The following is a 21,964-nucleotide window of genomic DNA, read 5'->3' as shown; positions in this document are numbered from 1 at the left end:
AATTAGAAACAATGAACAAAAACTTATAAAAAGAATTGTGTTATATTGTCCCACCTCCTCCCACAATTCCTCCACATTTTACAGTCACATACAAACATACACATATGCATACACTTAAGTTAACCCATTGGCTGCCACGCCATACAACCCGTAGGTTGCTCTCTACTAATCTAAGCGCCACGTCTGAAGGATCCATGACCAAGTAGGACTTGCCATTACTGACAAGTCCGTGCTGAAAAGGGGGAACTATGGTGCATTGCCTGAAACAGGCGCCTTGCGGCAAATTTTGGGCTTGGCGACTCTCCGACCCCGCGGCTTGTAAACCACGAGACCGAACAGCGCGGCCCGTGCTAAGGAGCTAGGGGAAAACAAAGGCGTGGCAGACAACGGGTTAACTAACACTAACACAAACATATTACCAACAACAAATGATGATCCACGCTGACATTTTGGAGATACCGGCGACGTTTTAGTGTCCATCTTCTCGGCGTTTCCTCTCATTACCTGAATAAAGAGAAAACATTTCTTATCAAGTGACATGCCAATTAAAGTAACATAATAGTCACATAATACATATAGGTTCATTGTTCTGGTTTTTTTTGCTCAAAACTTTAAAGGCGCGCTTTAAATTGCTTAAAATCCACCTAACAATATTGAGAACTGTTCACAGAACAAAGCTCACATGCTAGTCTTCACACAAAAATTCCGGAAGTAGACCGGAAGTAACCACAGCGCCTCAACCATTGAGCTGTCGTCAAATTAAACCACATATTCGTGATCTCCATGAAATTTGGGGTCGATTAGATGTGATTTAAACGAAATCCAAAATTTGGCCAAAATCGAGAATTTTCCTGAACTATAGTTCAGGAAAATTTTCGAAACCGGAAGTACGCGTACGTAAAAAAGATAACATGAACTTTACCACAAATTCGACGAGGATTACGAATATGTGGTTCTTTTGCTCCTCGAATGAATATTTTCTGAACTACTGACTGAAATGAGCAAACCGGAAGTAGAAAAAAAGAGCAATTATCGAAAATTTTACAAGTGAGCTTTGTTGCAGGAATAGTAATCGTTAGTTATTACTAAATATTTCAACAAAATAACTGCCAATAAATGTTTAAATAGACGTGCAAAGTAACTGAAACTGACTGTTATGACAGCTGCAAATTATCAAAAGCCATCTAGCGTTAGAAAAAAGAAACGTCCAAGTAAAACTTCGTTGGCGCGTAAGAAGGGCCTGATTTTGAAAACTATTACACAGACAGAGTCTAACGCAACTAGACTATTAGTAGATAACCTACGCAAATAAGTCAATTGTTGGGTACCTGGGCATAATCCCTTGGTGAGTGACTGCAGGTGCGTAACAGCGGACGGAAGCGATCACTGAAGTGGTCCAGAAACTCGCCAGTGAAGTAAATCAAATTGTGTTTAGAAGCAGTGAAGTTAGATGAGCGTGCGTCGCGAAGATAAGGATGGAAATGAACGTTGATGGAAGTCCCTCTTCCGTCATGGACAAAGGTCAGCATTGGCACAAGAATCTCCGTGCCAGGACCACACGATTCCATAAAGAAACTGTGTGCTCTGTAAAATAAAACGTTTTACATTAATAAAATTACAACAAAGAATAAAGCATATCAATCTTTACCTTTTCTAAGAAGCACACTTCAATTTTCATGATGAAAAAACCGTAAAAATGGAAATCACAGGAACAAACAGTCTTACTCCTCATGTTGAGATACATTTCCTGATGCTAAAGAAAGTGTCATAATGTGTTACAGTAGCATGGTGATAGGTGGTATTGATGCTCACCTTTATCATATGGGTGATGAATTTAGTAAGGCGTCAACCAGAACTGGAACATGTATGCATACACACGGCATTATTCACATCAGACTCTTCAAGTCACTGAAACTCTAAGTAGAAATGGGACAAGGATATTCTCTACTTTATTTACAAATTTACCAGTGAAAAATAAAACTCTACCTATCTCTCAGCTGGGATGCCTTCTAAACAGAAGTAGAAACAGCCATCACAGCAAACATGATGTTCCAGGTGGGAATGGGAAAATACCTTAACTCGGCAGATTTGTATTCAACTATATGTGAGCTTCAAACATGCTGCAAACATGAGTTTTAGGTTTTGACAGCTAAAATTGCGAGATTCAGAAAAGTCCTATGGTTCATGAACAAGAATACCTGTTACATGAAAATCTGAATTGTAATGGACTGTTACTGTTAGTAGTAATGGGAAAATACCTTAACTCGGCAGATTTGTATTCCACTATATGTGAGCTTCAATTATGAGTTTTAGGTTTGGACAGCATTATGGGTCTATTGGATGGAAATTGACTGAGCGCTAAGTCAACTTGTTGGAATGAATGACAGTATGCATCTAAAATTTGAAGAAATAAGTTGGTACAGTATAAAAATAAGAAAATTAGGTCAAGATAAACCTACATAAGATATGAAGTTAAATTCGGTACTTGAAATCACAGGAATTTAAGTATAAATTAGCAACCAACTATTTCGCCCAACCTTGTTTCACGATGTAACAACAACAAAGGCGACACTAGCGAAATCTGGTAATAAGTTTTGAATCCTAAAGCGACAACTTAAGATTCAAAACTTATTACCAGATGTCGCTAGTGTCTCCCATGTTGTTGTTCTTTAATGGTTAAACGAGGCGAAATGAGCGAGACAAATTGTTGCTTATTTATACTTATATTCCTGTGATTTCAATTACCAAATTGAACTTCATATCATATGTAGGTTTATCTTTACCTAGTTTCCTTATTTTTATACTGTATCATTTTATTTCTTCAAATCATTCCAACAAGTTGACTTAGCGGTCAGTCAATTTCCATCCAATAGACCCATAATGCTGTCAAAACCTATGTTTGAAGCTCACATATAGTGGAATACAAATCTGCCGAGTTAAGGTATTTTCCCATTACTACTAACAGTCCATTACAATTCAGATTTTCATGTAACATAGGTATTCTTGAACCATAGGATCTTTTCTGAATCTCGGAATTTTTATGGCGTACCCTGCAATAGCATGTTTGTTGTTATGGCTGTTTTTATTTCTGTTTAGAAGGCAACCCAGCTAAGAGATAGGTAAAGTTTTATTTCTCACAGGTAAATTTGTGTAAATTTGTAAATAACGTAAAGAATTTCCTTGTCCCATTTCCACTTAGAGTTTCAGTGACATGAAGAGTGTGAAGTGAACCACCTATCACCATGCTACTGTAACACATTATGACACTTTCTTTAGCATCAGGAAATGTATCTCAACATGAGGAGTAAGACTGTTTGTTCCTGTGATTTCCATTTTTACGGTTTTTTCATCATGAAAATTGAAGTGTGCTTCTTAGAAAAGGTAAAGATTGATATGCTTTATTCTTTGTTGTAATTTTATTAATGTAAAACGTTTTATTTTACAGAGCACACAGTTTCTTTATGGAATCGTGTGGTCCTGGCACGGAGATTCTTGTGCCAATGCTGACCTTTGTCCATGACGGAAGAGGGACTTCCATCAACGTTCATTTCCATCCTTATCTTCGCGACGCACGCTCATCTAACTTCACTGCTTCTAAACACAATTTGATTTACTTCACTGGCGAGTTTCTGGACCACTTCAGTGATCGCTTCCGTCCGCTGTTACGCACCTGCAGTCACTCACCAAGGGATTATGCCCAGGTACCCAACAATTGACTTATTTGCGTAGGTTATCTACTAATAGTCTAGTTGCGTTAGACTCTGTCTGTGCAATAGTTTTCAAAATCAGGCCCTTCTTACGCGCCAACGAAGTTTTACTTGGACGTTTCTTTTTTCTAACGCTAGATGGCTTTTGATAATTTGCAGCTGTCATAACAGTCAGTTTCAGTTACTTTGCACGTCTATTTAAACATTTATTGGCAGTTATTTTGTTGAAATATTTAGTAATAACTAACGATTACTATTCCTGCAACAAAGCTCACTTGTAAAATTTTCGATAATTGCTCTTTTTTTCTACTTCCGGTTTGCTCATTTCAGTCAGTAGTTCAGAAAATATTCATTCGAGGAGCAAAAGAACCACATATTCGTAATCCTCGTCGAATTTGTGGTAAAGTTCATGTTATCTTTTTTACGTACGCGTACTTCCGGTTTCGAAAATTTTCCTGAACTATTATAGTTCAGGAAAATTCTCGATTTTGGCCAAATTTTGGATTTCGTTTAAATCACATCTAATCGACCCCAAATTTCATGGAGATCACGAATATGTGGTTTAATTTGACGACAGCTCAATGGTTGAGGCGCTGTGGTTACTTCCGGTCTACTTCCGGAATTTTTTTTTGAAGACTAGCATGTGAGCTTTGTTCTGTGAACAGTTCTCAACATTGTTAGGTGGATTTTGAGCAAAAAAACCATATCAATGAACTTAAACGTATTATGTGACTATTATGTTACTTTAATTGGCATGTCACTTAATAAAGAATTGTTTTCTCTTTATTCTATTCAGGTAATGAGAGGAAACGTCGAGAAGATGGACACTAAAACGTCGCCGGTATCTCCAAAATGTCAGCGTGGATCATCATTTGTTGTTGGTAATATGTTTGTGTTAGTGTTAGTTAACCCGTTGTCTGCCACGCCTTTGTTTTCCCCTAGCTCCTTAGCACGGGCCGCGCTGTTCGGTCTCGTGGTTTACAAGCCGCGGGGTCGGAGAGTCGCCAAGCCCAAAATTTGCCGCAAGGCGCCTGTTTCAGGCAATGCACCATAGTTTCCCCTTTTCAGCACGGACTTGTCAGCAATGGCAAGTCCAACTTGGTCATGGATCCTTCAGACGTGGCGCGTAGATTAGTAGAGAGCAACCTACGGGTTGTATGGCGTGGCAGTCAATGGGTTAACTTAAGTGTATGTATATGTGTATGCATGTATGTGACTGTAAAATGTGGAGGAATTGTGGGAGGAGGTGGGACCATATAACACAATTCTTTTTATAAGTTTGTTGTTCATTGTTTCTAATTTATACCAAGTTTTGTTTATGAATTGTATCAATATATTTCTCTCAATTTCAAAGTCTTTCATTTTTACAAAGGTCAGCCACTTTCCCATTATTTATAAGATTTGATAAAATCTACAGTTACAAGTGTCTTTCGTAACTAAACCTTGAAATATCATCGTCGAACCATAAGAACATGTCCTTATGAATAAGGCAGTAGTCACCTCTAAAACATGAAATAAACAATTCACAATTCAGCATCCCGGTCTTGAAGAAATCCAACACCAATAGACAACTGACGCAAAGTTGACAAACTTACAGTTACTAACAAAAGTATTACAAAAGAATTACACGTGTTAAAACTTTAATTTTCTCTTTTAAGATCAATAATTAATTCCCAGTGACCAATGACCATGAAAATAACCGACAAATATAAATAACCTGACATAGAAATTTCGGCTCTAGTATTTAGAAATTTCCATGTAGAAAATTGCGGAATCGTAGTTTGTGGTGTAGTACTCCGCTGCCTTGGTGGTGTAGTATTCCGCTGCCTTGGTGGTGTAGTACTCCGCTGCCTTGGTGGTGTAGTACTCCGCTGCCTTGGTGGTGTAGTACTCCGCTGCCTTGGTGGTGTAGTACTCCGCTGCCTTGGTGGTGTAGTACTCCGCTGCCTTGGTGGTGTAGTACTCCGCTGCCTTGGTGGTGTAGTACTCCGCTTCCTTGGTGGTGTAGTACTCCGCTTCCTTGGTGGTGTAGTACTCCGCTGCCTTGGTGGTGTAGTACTCCGCTGCCTTGGTGGTGTAGTACTCCGCTGCCTTGGTGGTGTAGTACTCCGCTGCCTTGGTGGTGTAGTACTCCGCTGCCTTGGTGGTGTAGTACTCCGCTGCCTTGGTGGTGTAGTACTCCGCTGCCTTGGTGGTGTAGTACTCCGCTGACTTGGTGGTATAGTACTCCGCTGACTTGGTGGTGTAGTACTCCGCTGCCTTGGTGGTGTAGTACTCCGCTGCCCTGGTGGTGTAGTACTCCGCTGCCTTGGTGGTGTAGTACTCCGCTGCCTTGGAGGTGTAGTACTCCGCTGCCTTGGAGGTGTAGTACTCCTTTGATTGAGTATTCGAAGAATGCAATTGCTGCCGGGTAGGAGATGCTCATTGAATTGATAAATCGCCTTTTCTCTCTTCTTTTATCCGATTTTTTCTTCACATTTTAAACTTTACGGCTATTGCACCTGTTGACATACATCCCTTGTCGTTAATACCCAAAGTCGGTGGAGTTCGGTACAGTGGTCAACACGTTAGCAACGATAGAACAACCAACAGCAGCACGACGTAAAAATAAACTGTAAATGAATAAAATAAAACATTTTCAGTTATTAATTAACAATTAGAGAACACGTGGAATAATTCAATTTATGTAAAACAGCAGATTTACCAATTGCGAATTGGTTGTGCATTGATGTGTAGCACTTCGGAGCTACAGTGTAGTAGTTGGGGGCAGCGTAGGTTTTAGTGTAACACTCGAGGGCGATGGTAGTGTAGTAAACAAGAGCCTCTGTTTGGTATTTGTTCGGGGAAGAGTAATACTTGAATTCCACGGTGTAGTAAACTGGTGTAGCATACGTCCTTGTGTAACATACGGCCTTTTAGGTGTAGTAACTGGTTGCGTATGTTTGTTGTGTGGTAGACGGTAGCATTGCGGTTTGGTATCTGCCACACCCAGGGGACACCGGTACACCAGTGGACGACTCGACCATCAACGATACACCAAACAGCACTAGACTATAAATTAACTAGATGTGAACATTAAAATATTTAACTATTAGTGACACATGAACAAATGTAAGAAAGTCTATATGATACAAAACTCCATGTAAAATAAACGAATTACCCATGATTGAGAATTGGAAGAAAGCAGTTGTTGCCGGGTCGGAGATGCTCACTAGACTAATCTCTATCACCTTCCTCTCCTTTTATACGACTTTTTCTAACCCCAATTTACCTCTCAACTCAAGCCTTTCAGCAATTCTACCTTTTTGATAATGATGAAACACGTCCCGTTCTTGCCCAACCTCTACACCACTACATGGCACATTTTACGACATAATCTCCGTCACCTTCAAATTAGCATTGGAGAAATGAAATGAGAATGATTGAAAAAATGAAGTAACATGAAAAAAAAATAAAAAGGCCTTCCACACGGTCAGATGCAAGTTAAGTGTCAACAACGCTTCATTGGTTATTCTACTCAAGTGATTTCTAGCAGAAAATAAGCTTCAGCCTGGTAACTCATGAGCCGCACACATTTAACTATACCAACAAATTTCAATACAAAACCCCACGTGTTATGTAGAACTTCTTTAAAATAAACTTTTATCCCTTTATCAAAATATTGTCTCTACCCTGACTACTTCACATTTAAAAAAAAATTAACAAATATTCCAGACGTTAATCTTGTAGAAGAGACACAAGAGGAATAAAGCAAGACCCGTTGGGCCCATACCTGTTTCCATTTCTGGCTTCACCATTATGTAGTAAACTGGAGAAGCGTAGGTTGTGATGTAACATTGAAACAGCCTTGATGGTGTAGTAACTCGGGGCAGTGGAATATTTCGCAGCTTCGGTGCAGAAAGTCGGAGCAGCCTAAGTAGTAGCTCGGGTGCCTTGGTTGTGTAGCACTTTGGAGCCTTGGTGGTGTAGATGGGGCAGCGTAGGTTGTACTGTAAAACCCCGGGGCATGGGTGGTGTAGTCAACAGGAGCCTCTGTTCGATAGTTGCTTGAAGCAGAGAAATACTTGGGTTTCTCGGTGTAGCAGGGTAGCTGGGGCAGCAAACGTGGTTATGTAATATTCGGCCTTGCCGGTGCAGTACTTGTGGGCTTCGGTGTAGCATCTAGGTGTAACGTAGGTTGTTACTAAGAAGCAGCCGCTGTGCAGTAATACTGGCTGCCTCAGATGTGGTTGTGTCTCGGGGCGGTGTAGTGAACTGGAGCAGCGTAGGTTGTGGTGCAGTACTCCGGTCCCTTGGTGGTGTAAGCTGGGGCAGCGTAGATTGCAGTGTAATACTCTGGAGCTTTGATGGTGTAGTACTTGGGAGCCTCAGTGTAGTACTCAGGCGCTTTGGTGAAGTAACTCGGGGCCACCGTATCCAGGAGACATCGGTACACTCGTGGTCGACCCAACAGCAGCACAACGCCATAATTAACTGTACAATAAACAATTTAAAAATTAATTTCAATTATAGCTCATCATATCAACTAGGAATGACATAGAATTGTTTCATGACTCAAAATAAAAATGAATATTTTACCCATGATTACGAACTGATTACACAGTGAAGAATTAATTGATGATCAATAGTGCACTGCAGTTGCTATTGCAGTGTCGGAGATGATCACTCGACTGATTTCTTTGGCCATTTTTCTCCTTTAATACGACAGACAATAAACAATTTGAATATTAAATATATTCAATAAAAGCATATTAACAATTGAAAAGAAAAAAAAAACAATAAAAATCGACACAAAAAGTTAAAAGGATATTTACTTATTGCGAAATGATTTTAGAATGAAGAATGCATTTAGTGACGAATAGGACACAGCAGCTGCCGTGTCGGAGATTCTCACTCAACTGATTTCAAACGCCTTTTCTCTCTCCTTTTATACGATTTTTTTTCTACCCCTAACCTCTTAAGTCTTGCGGCTATTGTACCTGCTTGATAATGATGGAACACTTCCCATTCTCACCCAACCTCTACTCCACATGACACGTTTAACGTAATGGTATCTCCGTGACCTTCGAAATTGAAGAAAATGCAAACTTGCCTTTCCTTCTTTAGGTTGACGTTGCTGGGGAAGGGTCTACAACAACCAATATCAAAATTCAAAATGAATACCAAATGGCTGAGCCTTGCGGCTATTGTACCTGCTTGATAATGATGCAACACGTGTCGTCCTCACCCAACCTCTTCGCCGTCGCATGACACGTTTACTTTAAGATCTCCGTGACCTTCGAGCGTAAAGAAAATGCAAACTGGCCTTTCCTTCTTTAGGTTGACGTTGCTGGGGATGGGTCTACAAAAACCAATATCAAAATTCAAAATGAATACCAAATGGCTGAGCCTTGCGGCTATTGTACCTGCTTGATAATGATGCAACACGTCCAGTTCTCACCCAACCTCTACAACACCGCATTGAGAGTTTAACGTAATATTCCCCGCGACCTTCAAGCGTTGAAGGACATGCAAACTGGCCGGCCCGTCTGTAGGTTGAACTCTACAATGGTAATTGAAAAATAATTAATAAACACTGCATCAGTTGGAACATGTTGAGAATATACAGTACCTCCGCATACAAAGGATCGACATAGCCGTGGGTAACCTACCAAGGCTGTCATGGAACTGGCTGCTAGACCAGAGCCCCACTTTCGTTGAGATCCGAATGAAAACGTGCCAAACCAAAATCGGCCAAAACAGCTCGTACGACTCTTCCCGGTCTCTTCCTTCGTCATCCAGTTGCAGTAAAACATTGGCGGATTTTACGTCACGGTGGACCATAACTGAACCGCCCGGCTTCTGCTGAGTGGAATGCAGTAGATGGAGAGTCTCGCGGTGAGATGGCGAGCGATCAGCATCATTTGATTCACGTCTAATTTGAATTTGCTGTTTTATGCTTGGCCACCGAAAAGACAGTCGAAAAGAGTCCCTCCGTTGGCGAATTCAAAGATAAGCGAGACTCTAATCGATGCTTCACCATCACTCGATTCGTTTTCCATGCGAAGATCTAGCAGTCCAATAATATTACGGTGCTGAACAGCTGAAAGGGCTTCAACCTCTCGTTGAATCATCTTGGCGAACGATCAAGCCTCGACGATTGTGCTGCAACGCCAAGGATCTTCTTGACGTCCATGCCAAGTTTCTTTGAAGACTTGACCGAATTCTTCACGCCCAATCGACTCCTGATAGTTGTCGGTTATCTTTCCAATGCGACGACGGTCGACAACGACAGCTCCGGTTGAGGGATCACATTGCTCAATTGGACTTGCAGAAGATCAATTTCATTCAGAATTTTAGAAGAGACACAAGATGAGGTAGAATGATTCTTTTCAGGAACACACAAAGTTCGGCGAAGTTCGGCTTCTTGCTCCAGTGAAAAATAGCTGCAGATATCGATTTGTCGTTGACGCTCTGCTGGCTCTTAATTCCACTGGGAGGAACAGCCTGTTTGGCTTTGGCTTCCTCCAAACTAATCTACAATTTCTGAATCTTCTTCTGTAGTTTCAGCATCCGCTTTTGATCTTCCAACTGAGAAACTCTTTCTTTTGAATCCAAACGTTCCACTGGCTACAGTTGATTGATTTGTGAAGGCAGTGAAATGGGAACTGGCACATAAAATAGGTGATGCATAGATATTGGAATAGTTTGTGATTGTTGATGATGTGGCCGAATATCCCGATGGAACATATTGGCGTTCTAAAAGAAAAATTAAATGTTATGAATCATAACAGAACTATGTACCAAGAGCAGTAAACGAGAAATGAATGAAATATTTTCAAAATTAAGAAGGAATAATGTTTTTATCCGTTTTCGATCAAGTTAAATTATCATTTATAGGATAGATTGAAAACTAGGCAGTTAAATATAGAAAAAGAATACGAAAATGTTCACCAAGCGAAAATTCCAGTTCGTTCACCGTTACATTCCCTCAATTACATTACACTATTAAATGAATGGAAAATTGAGTTGTCTTAATTCCAAATTATTAAATGCAGCTGGGGCACAAAATTAAATTAACCATACTATTTGAGTTAGCTATACAATTATAACAAATAAGTTGTAATTTCTTTACAAGAGCATCTGGTTGCCCACTTGCGTTTACAAACAGACGGGGAACGAGCGATCAGGCTATCCCTTTTAGTGTGGTGCGAGCTAAGATTTCTCTTTAGACATGGGAACAAACCCCAAAACAATCCATCCAGCAAGTCAGCAACGAGTGGAAAAGCAGGTTTTTTTTTTGTTTGTTTTTCTTTTTGTTTTGTTTTTTTTCCCAGAAAGATTTATACCTATTTAAGTATTTATACTATACCATCTTAAACATCACATGGATTAAATATCACTCGGCTGGCAAAGCATCCATCAAAAGGCGGCAAAAGTCCTACAATAACACAACAAGCAGAGTTGTGTGTTGTATTCGGCGTCTCCATCTAAAGATCGTACGGGGACGCTGGCGAACTTGTTAAGGTGTTTCTGGATGCGGGGAGTCTCCTTGAAGAGCATTTCTTAAAAAAGAGTAAGAAAATTAAGATTTGATAACAGTACAAGATAATTGGTTTATCAACTCTCACTTGATGAGGACTATAGAAGAGACCATGGCGTTGCGGCAACTCAACTGATGGCTTCCCAGCTTCTCTGGAGGTCACAGACTTCGTGTTCTTCTGTCTGGTGTCAGAAAATAAAATGCATTCTTTAGCAAATGATAATGCGTACAATAATGAATTCACTTTTACACTGTACTTGAAGTCCCACATTTCTTTTGGGTAAGTGATATTGTGGAACCAATTTAACATGAGCCCGAGAACTACAAATAAAACAAAAGTTTTCTTGTGGCACAACGGCACTCACTCCTTTTCAACATTAAGAGATTGAATATCCATTTCTCCAGTGCAGGAGAAACAATCCATCGATCCTCACTTTCTGGGAGTACTGAAATGTTTTACACATTTTCTTGAATTGAATATATTGTTCCGTCACGCGTAAGCCAGAGACCATCACCCACATCCATGAAAAACACAAGTTTACAATTGGTCAATTGTGACACAGAAGGAAACTTACTACTTCCTATGAACGGAGTTATATTGCAAATTCCCAGTAACATTGAATATCTATTGAATATTATGAAAGGTTTATACCTCGTTACAGGTAACCTACTACCGACGTGAATGACTGTAATGTGAATTTTAGCAGAGTGCAGACGAACTGGCTTGAAAACTGGAAAGCGGTGCTGCCAGTTAATAAATCTCATCGGCAAGAGCGAAGACAGTAATTAAATCAGGTTGAATTGAATCTGTAAGAAAATAATAACGATGGCATACCCATGGGTCAGGTAGTTCACTCTAAAATTATTGTTAAAAGTAAAACATAATTCTTCTTCTTAATTCAGTTTGGCTGAATAGTCAACAACTCCATCCTTGGAGCAGACCGAGCCAGATAAAAAGTTTTATCAGACTGTAAATTTTTTTGTAAACCCAATTTCTATCCGCGAATTCAACAGCCAACTTTGGATTGCTTAACTAATTGTATTTGAAAAAGAAAAGAACATCGATGAATAAAATGGGCGGGAAATGATTTCTCTTCCATTCCGTGTCATTGCTTGAATGCGGACCCAAGAAAATGTGTCTTAATTCTTGGGAGAGATTCCGTTGACAAGGACACCCAAAGCGCCCTTCCAGGAAGCCAAATCGTCAGAGGAGACACCGCTGGCAGACAAAGACTCCATCAGAAGACGGCCAAAGTCCTGAAATAAGACATGCACATGCGTGCATAAGTTAGTTTCGTTGGTAAATAGCAATGAAATGTATGCATATCTCACCTCCCAAGCACTACGGGGAATGCTACGGGCGGCGTGGGTGTAGCGCATGTAGTTGATGTTGCCCAAAAGTTGAAGTTTATCGCCGGTAGCCGAGACGATGGTGTCCAGACGGTCAGCGACCAGGGCGACTTGTTTGTTGTACTCGGCGTCGCCGCTCAAAGATCCCACTGGGACATTGGCGAACTTGGTGAAGTATTTCTGGATGCGGGGAGTCTCCTTGAAGAGCCTTTCATCAAAAAGAGTTATTAAAAATGATAACATTAAATTACAGTATAGGCTAATTTAACGAATTACTTGATCATGATGGAAGAGACCATAGCGTTGCGGCCACTTCTGATGTTTTCCCAGCTCCTCTGGACGTCACGAACTTGGCGGGCAGACAATTTGGTCTGGGGATCAGCCAAATCTTGTGGGTTCCTATCAAGTTAATGCAATCATATTAAATGGGCATCAGTGATGTAATGTAAGAGACAATTTAGAATTACTTCAGGGTCTTGGAGATGCCGGCAACCAAAGCGGTAAGTCCGTTCTTCCAGGCGCTCTTGGCCTCAGCGTTGAAGGAGCTGCCCAACTCTTCAGCGAGGACTTCCTCGAGGACGGCACCGAATTGCTAAAACATTTCGGGTTAAATTCTAGTTCAATTTGTCTTGATTGGAAAACAGTTTTTGATTAAACAAACCTCGAACATGATGGGAGTAGCACCACGGGGCTTGTGGGCTCCACCGAGAGCATTGAGTTGGCTGGCCATCAGCTCCTGGCTGGACAGGGACTGGATGGCGACGTTCAAACCGGCCAAAATGGTGTAGGCCTGGGCCAAGAAGTTTCCGTTGGTCAACAGTTCGTTTTGGGGAACGCTGGCGAACTTGCTGAACATCTTCTGGTATTCGGGGTGAGCCTTGATGAAGCGGAAGAGAATCTGAGGAGGAACATCGCCGTCTCTCCTGGCCTGGTCCCAGGTCTTGCGGATGACACTGCGGTCATGAGAGCTCAACGAGAGTCCACCCTCGCTGTCATCATCGGCCGAGACGGTGGTGACGGAAGTGGTGACGGTGGTCGTCGTGGTTGCAGACTGCAAAATATTTCAAACTAATGAACATCAATTAATTGTATAAACGAGTGAATTGGACTTACCACATAAACGCTGGCGAAAGCGATCACGCCGAAGAGAAGGGCTAGTTTGAAAGCCATTGCTGCGAGTTAAGAAGAGTTTAGCTCTGGAAGTATCAGTCAGCTAAGTGATGTCTTCTCTAACATTCCCAGTTGCCTTTTATAGTCACAGACTCTCGGCTGGGAGAGAGAGAGAGATGGCAGACAGTTGTAATGGCTCACGTGATGATCTGCATGCGCAAATGAGTGAATGTGAGTGGCTAGACTTTGACATCTGAACCGTTCAACTATCGGGTTATTTATTTTTACTCTATGCATCCCCATATTTTGCCACAGGAGAGGAACTACGTGATGTCCAGCACGTTTGGTTTGTATCTCAGATTGGTGGTTGATAGATTTTTTGGCTAGATTGGCATCCTTTTTCGAATTTCATTATAGGCTACCATTTGGTTTGTTTGGTTGTACTTGATTGCACGTATAATCTCTTGCAGTGTTCTGAAATTGAATTAATTTTTGCGTTTTCATTAAAAACTACGACAAATTATTATAATAGAGAAGCAAATAAAAAGTTGTGGCCTCGGATAATTTTGATTTTGTTCCATTTGAGATTTGGCTCGTAATTTTGAAGAGTCAAAAAATTTGATTCAAGTCATTGGGTTCTGTCATTACTGTTTTAAGTCTGCTTACGAGTCAAGACATTCTTCAACTTGCATGCTTCACATTGCAGTTGTGTAGGACGTGTAAGACCATATAACAAGGGCAGCTCAGATGATATTCCGATTTTCAAATCGGCAAGGACTCTACACGTGCAGCGTGTAGAGTGCAAAAGGCGATCTGCTCCAAGTTCATAAGTCACGTGATTACGTCCTTGCGTGTGTACACAATTCGCTGTATTTTGCTTTCTCTTTAAAAGGTTTCAAGTTTTTTTTTTTTTTTCTTTCAAAAATGAATTTTAATCAACGCGGATAACTTTTAAAACTCGCGACAAACTTTAGAATTTTTGAGTGAAAACAAAGCATTTGCTCTAAAAATGAAAAAGCGCACGCGCTGCCGAATGTCAAACAGAGTGACTTGGGAATAATTTGGTTTCAGCTAGTTCTGATATGATTTGTTTATCGCGAATCAATACCCGCTGGACTATATGTTACCGACGGAGACCTATTAGGATGGCTTGTTATTTGGTCTTTAATTTCTTAGCTGTGGAAATTCAATAACAACACTATATGCACTATAACATTAAAGCCAATTAATCTCTCTCTATCTTACTTATCTATGACCTCAAAATAAGGGAACTTACCTGGTCATGGCGGGCCGAAAAAACAACAGAAAAACTAAATGAAAAAAGAAGAAAAAAAAAACGAATGAGCATAGTGGCAGGCAGCCAGACTTTTGGTTAAAATGATTTACACGTAGAACTTTATGTCACATTGATTGAGAACAAGAGATAAGGTAAAGTAGCATATCATGTTGACTGCTTCGATATCCTCTCATTTGCCGATTTAAATCGTTTGTTTTTACAGCAAGTCGGGTGCGCTATATCGCATTGAAGCATGCTCAAAGTTGCGGCGTTCGACAACTATTGGTCTCCTTGGATCGGTTACCCGAAGAAGACGATGTCGATAAAAGTGTGGCCGACATATTGAAGGTACATAAAGCGACGACTAGTGGCCGTCTAAATCAAAGTGCATTCGATTTTATGACACATTTGCTATGATTTGAATACATAAATTTGGCTGCTCGGCCGACGAATTCATTCAGAATTTTCGCTAAACCAAACCAGCTCCATCTCATCGAATAGTCTAACGTCTTCCAGTCACTGACTCGTTTTGCCTCGACTTGGATTATTCGCACGATAAATTAGTGATTGATATCTATACCTGAAGGCAATTGAAATGAAAGAATAAACGGTGCGGGCAAAGCAAATGATGGCATTTTAAGGGATTATTTTCCTCCTCTAAATGAAAGGCGCAATCAGCCCAAATTTCGCCCAAATTCGTCAAATGACATCAAGTACCTTCCCTCAACTGAAATTATGGCTTCTAACAATACACAATGAATCAAATTTGTCTGGATATCTTCCAGTCAAATTGTGATGTTTTAGTTAACTAACGTCACGCGGTTAAGGGCTTTATGAGATATCGAAGTGTCTGCTCACCTGTCTTGGAAATGATGGCGTTTAACTTCTCGAAGCAGTCGAAACCAGTTGGCGAAGAGATTGTTGGTTACCGTCTTTATTTCCTTCATCTTATTACGCGCTTCCATACCAGATCACTCGATTACGTGATTACGCGTGAATTGTGTTGCACCGCACCCTCCGAGGCGAAGAAGCTTGTTGAACAAACAAGTTTGCCTTATCCAAGTGTTGTTTTCACTACAGCTCTCACCTACACAGTAAACAATACACAGTTATTCAATTACGTTGTATAGACGAAGAAGTAGGGATCATTATTACGTGACACTTATTCCTATCGTTCCGAGACCATGTGGGAGGTAAACAGGTGCAGGAATGCCGATAGATTTCACCTGTTGAACCAGCCAATTCATCTTGGAAACGCCCTTTTAAAAAGAAAAGAAAACAAGAATGAAAATCCTAGCAGAGTAAAAAGGAATGTGTCACCTGCTGACGGAAAAAGAAAACGAATAAAGGGAAAACAGCTCCGCACAGTTGATCCTATTTTCTATTTAAGGAAATTGTCTCGAGTTGTGGTCACATTTGAATAAACGAATACCTCCAATATACCTCCAACACCTAAGAAAAACAAACTGTCAAACGTGAAGAAAGAACCAGCTGATGTTGAACAGCACACACACAAACATAGACAATATATGAGGTGATACATGCACGACACCTAACAACGCTATTATCGACTTGGTATATTATCTTAGAGGTATTTTACCATGCTATCGATTTCACTCCAAGGTGTACTACTAGTCCACTCACTTTGGAAAGTATGGAAACGTCCAATTTTCAATAAAAATGAGTCAGAAACGCCAAGATCCTTGTGTAAGAATCCAACCCGTTTGATGAACATCAAAAGAGAAAAACAAATGCACGGGGGAGAATTCAAGTTTAAAGTTACTGTTCATTTTCTTAATAAACGAGAAGGTGCACAGGTGTAGCGTGCAGGTCCCTCTTGCTCGGAAAATTTTCTAGTTGCACATTGCTTTATCAACGACACAAAATATTAAAAAAGGAAGAATAGAGATACATTTTTCCTACCTTTAAGCCTGGAAAATATGCATCCACAAGAAAGGACGTCCTCGTGAATACACTCACGCACTGGTGTACACAAGGATAGAGGGGATTAAAAGAAATTAAGAAGAATTCGACCGACATCGCGGTAGTTTCTCCAAACGGAATGCTGTTTATCTAAATTTAAAACAAAATTGGGTTACGAATAAATATTGACAGAATCAACAAGGAAGAAAAAGTTGAAAATGAGACAGTGGATAAGCCCTAATCTGATTGTGAATAAACAGGATAATAATCCGGAGCAGCAGGTGCTGACGGAGCAGCGGGTCCTCCTGGTCTTCCTGGTCCTCCTGGTCTTCCTGGTGCTCCTGGTGCTCCTGGTACTCCTGGTGGTCCTTAATTTCATTTTATGATTCGTTTCTAACTGGTTCCCGGATTATGGCTTTTCCACTGATTCTCCAGACGCTTCTTCTACTCCTTCCACTCTCCCATTCCTTCCAGTAATCCAGTAAGAAAATATATGAGTAACCTGGAACGATGACAAATAAAACTTCTTATATAGCCAACACTGCTATTGAAAATACAGTAGCTAGAATACACGGAAAACGCTTAAAAATTCTAAAACTGAAAAACATTGCGAGCTCAATGAACACAAGGCTATGGCGTGACAAGTGGGGTGGAAAGCGACCGCCATGACGGGATCAATTGTAGACGTGGCCAAGGTTGTAACGGCTACAAGATCACCCCGCTCCAAATCAAACCAGTGAACAGAACCATCCTCACTGCCGGATATCACGTAACCACCGCACGGACTGATGCTACTTGCCAGTCTCAGCCTGCCAACAACATTTCCATATCAAATATTGATTATCAGTTTAAATGATAAATGATAATGCTTTTCGCCAGAGCTATTTAGACTATGCCTGTATGCTATTAGACTATACCTTGGGTTATAGATGCCACTGTACGAAATCAATTTAAGACCAGACTTTGGCTCGAGCAAACACATCTGACTTCCTCTGTAGTGGACTAGTAATCTGCCTCCAGAAGGATGAAAGCAGAGGCAGTTGATGGGAGTTTCATTGCGATATTCTTCACTAGATTCGTTGAGGATCCTGTTGATTGAAGAGGGAAAAAAAAGTCAGATAGTTATCACGTAATATTACAATAAAAAATAACAAATACTTTTCAAAATGTAAGCCAGAAATGGTCGAGTTCCAGACACAAATGGAACCTTTCGCATCTGCGCTAAATAATCTTCCATGGGAGTCCCAGCAGAGGCTGTTGATCGGTGCCCTGTGCTGGACATAGGTGCTTATTAGACGAGGTGTCGATGAATTTAATTCCCATAACCGTATCAGCTGATCGAAACATCCAGTGACTACACGGTCGTCGGATTCGCCGAAACGGGCGCTGTACACGTAAGCTGGATGAGGCAAAACCACGTCATTGGAATCGTTCCAAACTCGAGCAGTGCAGTCCGCACCGCAGGAAAGTAAACGCCAACCCTCTCCGCCTTCATTCTTGTTCCATTCAAGATCATACACATTGCCCTGATGTCCTTTCAGATGCAAAGGAATAACTGAGTTTTGATACACCATGATATCTCCAGTTGACAAAGCGAATAAGGCTAAAAATGATTCGTCTATCAAGTCCCAGAAAAAGCTAAGCTTGTTTTTCCTAAACGATAGGAATTATTTTACATCCGCGTAGTAACTGTATCGGTCAATGCCCGCCGATGTCCGGCAACCATCAGCTTGCTGGAATGTATCGCACACACACACACTATAGCGTGTAAACTTGCGGAATGTGCCGGTCGGCCGACAAAACTGGAATTCTCTCGACTAAAAAAGAAAAACGACGTGGTGCCATTTATGCAAATTTGTTTCATCGTTCATTTTTATTCCTACGTATAAAATTTGACCGCTCTGCAATAATCGGAGCAAGCAGTTAAATGGGTTTTGGACTAAACATGTACCAACTACTGGGATTTTCGTACGATAAAAATTGGCATAAATGGATCGCTCTCATTTTCCGTTTGACTCTTTGAGCGAAGGTTGCGGTCAACAAACTCGACTTGAACTGTCAAAATGCGGAACTGATATAAACGCGCGTAAAAATCTTTTGAAAATTTGTTCGAAATATTTTAATGTCTTGTACGTCAGAAAAGGACTTCCCAATGACTTCATCTTCTTTTACGACATATTGCCATCACACTAAAGCAGTCAAGCCGACACAGACTGACCCAGATGGCATGATGACCGCCGTCCTCCAACTTATCGTCATAACGATAGGTCGTATAATTAATAACCCGCCCATAAATTTCACCCGACTATTGACAGCGGCGGCCATATAGTGTAACACGCCCGCATTGATGGGAAAAGCCATTTTAAGGCCATCGGAGGGGTCGAGTGTTTGATTTCAACGGAGCACCAGGTCGGCGAGAGAAATAAGGTAAGCGATTGGGAAACAGGTATATAACGATTCTAACCACACCTATAACTGGGCCGGAGTATATAAGACATGGGAATCCGGAAAAATGTTCAAGTCTTCGGCAAGACTCTACAGCAGCTTAGAACAAAGTGGAGAGTGAAAAGTGTTAACTAACCAAAAAATCATGTCGAAATTTTGTCTAATTCTTTTGGTCGTTTGGATGTTGCAAGCCAGCAGAGCTTGTGAGGACGATAACGAAGAAGAGCTATTAGTCAGACAGCAATCAGATGAGTACTTTGCCAAGGCGTACGGATTCACCGCCGATACGTGGAACGCTCTGTACAACAAGCCTAGCCCTCGTCTCCCAGGTAAGAAGAAAATGTCAAGCGTGAAATAAAAATAATAACACAAATTTTAATCATCTTAAACAAGATTACGCAAATCTTTATGAGGGGAGAACGCCATTGAACAAGTTGCGACCCAGTAAAAACCCGTTTAAAAACTACTTCAACAGAGGTGAGTCAAACTTGAGATATTTCCTACAGGTCCTGATGGAATCAATTGAAATTAATCAATTCTAAACAGATCAAGCAGATGAAGAAGAGAACACACTAGAAGGTCGGTTGGGAGGCTTAGGTGCCAGTCTAGTCAACACCGGCCTCTTCAACAACAGATTCACACCCGCAAATACGTGGAGGCCTTTAGTTACCCTCGCCAAGTTAGTACCCATTTCGGTGAATCCGAATTCCAATAATCCACTCGGCACCTTCAATACCTGCACGTCACCCAGTGGGGATGAAGGAATTTGCACTCCCGGGGCCGTTTGTTCTTTATTCGGTGGCCGGCCTGGTAGTTCCTGCAACCAGGGACAAGTCTGTTGCATCAGTAAGCCACTAAAAAATAATTCAAAAAAGGATTTTAATGAGATATCAAACAAATTCTTTGAATAGACGTGGTTAATTCGTGTGGCGCAATCGTTACTCTAAACAACACCTACTGGCAAACACCGACTACGGCCTTACGCAATCCTTGCTCGCTGACTGTCCGAATGGACCCCAAGTTTGTGGAACAATCGTTAAAACCCATCTGTCAAATTCGGTATAAATGAATTCTACCTTAGTCATTTACTGTCGAAAAATAAGAATTAAGTTTTCCTATTCCATTCAGCTTGGATTTCGTGTCCTTCACCACCTCCCAACCAACAGCTGGAACGTGCACTGATACATTTCAGGTCGGTGGTGTATCAAATGCGGTGCCTACCATTTGTGGAGACAATACGGGACAACACAGTAAGCAAAATATCAGATCATAATTAAATAAGTTGGTCGGTATAAAACTTTAAATATTTATGCGCTAGTGTACCTTCATGTTCCTACGTCGTCAAATAACCCAATCGACGTCCAGCTCATGTTCAATTTTGCAAGTGGGACGACAATCAACCGTACGTGGAACATTAAAATCGCAATGCTCCCGTGCGGGACCAAATACCTCGGTAAAGTTGTGAGAAAAAATTTGAAAAAAGCCAATTATTGACTTGTTGACTCTTTTAGCTCCCGTCGATTGCCTCCAGTATTTTACCGCCATCAGCGGCAAAGTCAGCTCGTTTAACTGGATGGACGTCGCTGGAACTCGCCAACTCAACAGTCAAAATTACAACATTTGCTTCAGGACTGAACTGATTTCATCACAGGTCAGAATAAACTTTGGTGATTCAAATTCAAACAAAATTTAAAATTGCGAATTCATTATCTGCGGTACGATTAAGTAGAAAGCGACCAAGATGTGCTTGTCACCTTGCACGGTCACGAATGGCGACGCTTTCTCCATCACTACTCCGCCCGCTGTTTACCTCGTGGGTTCTGGTACTAATTCAATTGGATTCGCCCCGAACCCTGATGCCGCACTCAATTCCGCTGTGGGCACAACTTACACCGATCAGACCCGCCTATCGGGAATAACTGTTGCGACCTGCTTGTACGATTATCTTCTTATCCCCGGCGGAAGAGACGCCAATAACGTCGAAGCCGACCGCTACTGCGGAAACGAACTGAACCCATCACCTGGCTCTGTCATTTTTGCAAATGTGCCATGCGGCGAGGGCAATACAGTACGGCAACCCGGAGTTTTCATATCCGGAACTCAACCCAGTGTCCAAGTGTGCAGTAAGTCCCTAGACGATTTTTTTTAAGTTTACTGAGTGAAATGCAAGCAGCAGTTGACTAATGTTAATTATAATCACAGCTCCCATCAAACCGTTTAAGCTCACCTATCGAACTGACGGCCAAGAAACTGCAGTGACTGAGGACCTTACGACAAATACCGTTCGAGCTTTGGCCGACGTTAGCAACACTGGATTTTGCCTCGACTACCAAGAAAGATAAGAAATCCGGCGGAATACATTTGGAAAAAGTTGTTGGACGTTTTCTTTCGGCGATCGAGACCACAATCAATTAATTTATACATGCATGTAGTCGGATTTAGAGTACTATTGTTTTGAGAATTGAAATCAAATTTTATAATTATGTAACTAGGATCAACCCTATTCTGAAAAAATAAATTAATTCGATATAGAACTACTCTTGAACTTCCTTATTGTGTACCCAATATTCTTCTTTAGCTAGACTCACTTTCTTAAAACTCAAAATTGTGTGTAAAAAAAAACGTGTTCGC

The 21,964-nt window shown here is 41.0% G+C and overlaps 2 protein-coding genes and 2 long non-coding RNA genes across 8 annotated transcripts; 2 read left to right on the top strand and 2 right to left on the bottom strand.

The window, feature by feature from the left end:
• Window positions 1–1,526: 1,526 nt before the first annotated feature.
• On the bottom strand, window positions 1,527–2,587 carry LOC124205090. 2 transcript variants are annotated; one of them, XR_006879196.1, is made up of 6 exons: window positions 2,460–2,587; window positions 2,259–2,394; window positions 2,074–2,198; window positions 1,813–1,916; window positions 1,649–1,753; window positions 1,527–1,584 (listed from the first exon to the last, which is right to left on the bottom strand). It is a non-coding gene; the product is annotated as an uncharacterized LOC124205090 (long non-coding RNA). The 2 variants fall into 2 exon arrangements; XR_006879195.1 differs by having other exon boundaries at window positions 2,074–2,175.
• Window positions 2,588–2,679: 92 nt separating this feature from the next.
• On the top strand, window positions 2,680–3,503 carry LOC124204254. Its single transcript, XR_006878797.1, has 5 exons — window positions 2,680–2,767; window positions 2,840–2,941; window positions 3,015–3,119; window positions 3,200–3,381; window positions 3,446–3,503. It is a non-coding gene; the product is annotated as an uncharacterized LOC124204254 (long non-coding RNA).
• A 2,734-nt stretch (window positions 3,504–6,237) lies between these two features.
• Window positions 6,238–19,428, bottom strand: LOC124206307. 4 transcript variants are annotated; one of them, XM_046604040.1, is made up of 24 exons: window positions 18,047–19,428; window positions 17,806–17,976; window positions 16,889–17,697; window positions 16,121–16,417; window positions 15,824–16,052; window positions 13,978–14,163; window positions 13,693–13,898; window positions 13,241–13,630; window positions 13,047–13,171; window positions 12,856–12,978; window positions 12,562–12,787; window positions 11,882–12,486; window positions 11,480–11,810; window positions 11,318–11,411; window positions 11,059–11,251; window positions 9,319–10,445; window positions 9,113–9,249; window positions 8,900–9,048; window positions 8,687–8,835; window positions 8,286–8,401; window positions 7,480–8,180; window positions 6,868–7,093; window positions 6,412–6,769; window positions 6,238–6,319 (listed from the first exon to the last, which is right to left on the bottom strand). In XM_046604040.1, the coding sequence occupies exons 7-12, from the start codon at window positions 13,747–13,749 to the stop codon at window positions 12,370–12,372; spliced, it is 1,038 nt and encodes a 345-aa protein (XP_046459996.1). In that variant the 5' UTR covers window positions 13,750–13,898; window positions 13,978–14,163; window positions 15,824–16,052; window positions 16,121–16,417; window positions 16,889–17,697; window positions 17,806–17,976; window positions 18,047–19,428; the 3' UTR covers window positions 6,238–6,319; window positions 6,412–6,769; window positions 6,868–7,093; window positions 7,480–8,180; window positions 8,286–8,401; window positions 8,687–8,835; window positions 8,900–9,048; window positions 9,113–9,249; window positions 9,319–10,445; window positions 11,059–11,251; window positions 11,318–11,411; window positions 11,480–11,810; window positions 11,882–12,369. The 4 variants fall into 4 exon arrangements, with proteins under 4 accessions (XP_046459996.1, XP_046459997.1, XP_046459995.1 ...); XM_046604041.1 differs by lacking the exons at window positions 6,868–7,093; window positions 17,806–17,976; window positions 18,047–19,428 and adding an exon at window positions 14,966–14,999 and having other exon boundaries at window positions 6,412–6,758; window positions 8,522–8,835; window positions 13,693–13,751; window positions 13,814–13,898; window positions 16,889–17,024; XM_046604039.1 differs by lacking the exons at window positions 6,868–7,093; window positions 11,480–11,810 and having other exon boundaries at window positions 6,412–6,758; window positions 8,522–8,835.
• A 50-nt stretch (window positions 19,429–19,478) lies between these two features.
• LOC124206306 lies at window positions 19,479–21,864 on the top strand. Its single transcript, XM_046604036.1, has 9 exons — window positions 19,479–19,662; window positions 19,727–19,810; window positions 19,880–20,179; window positions 20,245–20,392; window positions 20,462–20,583; window positions 20,652–20,786; window positions 20,845–20,984; window positions 21,063–21,456; window positions 21,536–21,864. Exons 1-9 carry the CDS (start codon window positions 19,479–19,481, stop codon window positions 21,673–21,675), a joined length of 1,647 nt encoding a protein of 548 aa, XP_046459992.1. The 3' UTR covers window positions 21,676–21,864.
• The last annotated feature ends 100 nt before the right edge of the window (window positions 21,865–21,964 follow it).

The sequence above is a fragment of the Daphnia pulex genome, chromosome 10, assembly GCF_021134715.1.
Source record: "Daphnia pulex isolate KAP4 chromosome 10, ASM2113471v1".
NCBI lineage: Eukaryota > Metazoa > Arthropoda > Branchiopoda > Diplostraca > Daphniidae > Daphnia > Daphnia pulex.
The sequence above is the reverse complement of the archived record's forward strand: the minus strand, read 5'-3'. Positions and strand labels throughout refer to the sequence as shown.

Excerpts from the sequence above, each read along its gene's own strand:
- LOC124206307 (XM_046604040.1), bottom strand. The coding sequence starts at position 13,749 with ATGGCTTTCAAACTAGCCCTTCTCTTCGGCGTGATCGCTTTCGCCAGC. Across the intron at positions 13,631-13,692 it reads CTTTCGCCAGCGTTTATGTG|TCTGCAACCACGACGACCAC; the intron begins GTAAGTCCAATT and ends AATATTTTGCAG. Across the intron at positions 12,487-12,561 it reads TTCCCCGTAGTGCTTGGGAG|GACTTTGGCCGTCTTCTGAT; the intron begins GTGAGATATGCA and ends GTCTTATTTCAG.
- LOC124206306 (XM_046604036.1), top strand. The coding sequence starts at position 19,479 with ATGTCGAAATTTTGTCTAATTCTTTTGGTCGTTTGGATGTTGCAAGCC. Across the intron at positions 20,180-20,244 it reads GGGACAAGTCTGTTGCATCA|ACGTGGTTAATTCGTGTGGC; the intron begins GTAAGCCACTAA and ends TTCTTTGAATAG. Across the intron at positions 21,457-21,535 it reads ACCCAGTGTCCAAGTGTGCA|CTCCCATCAAACCGTTTAAG; the intron begins GTAAGTCCCTAG and ends TTATAATCACAG.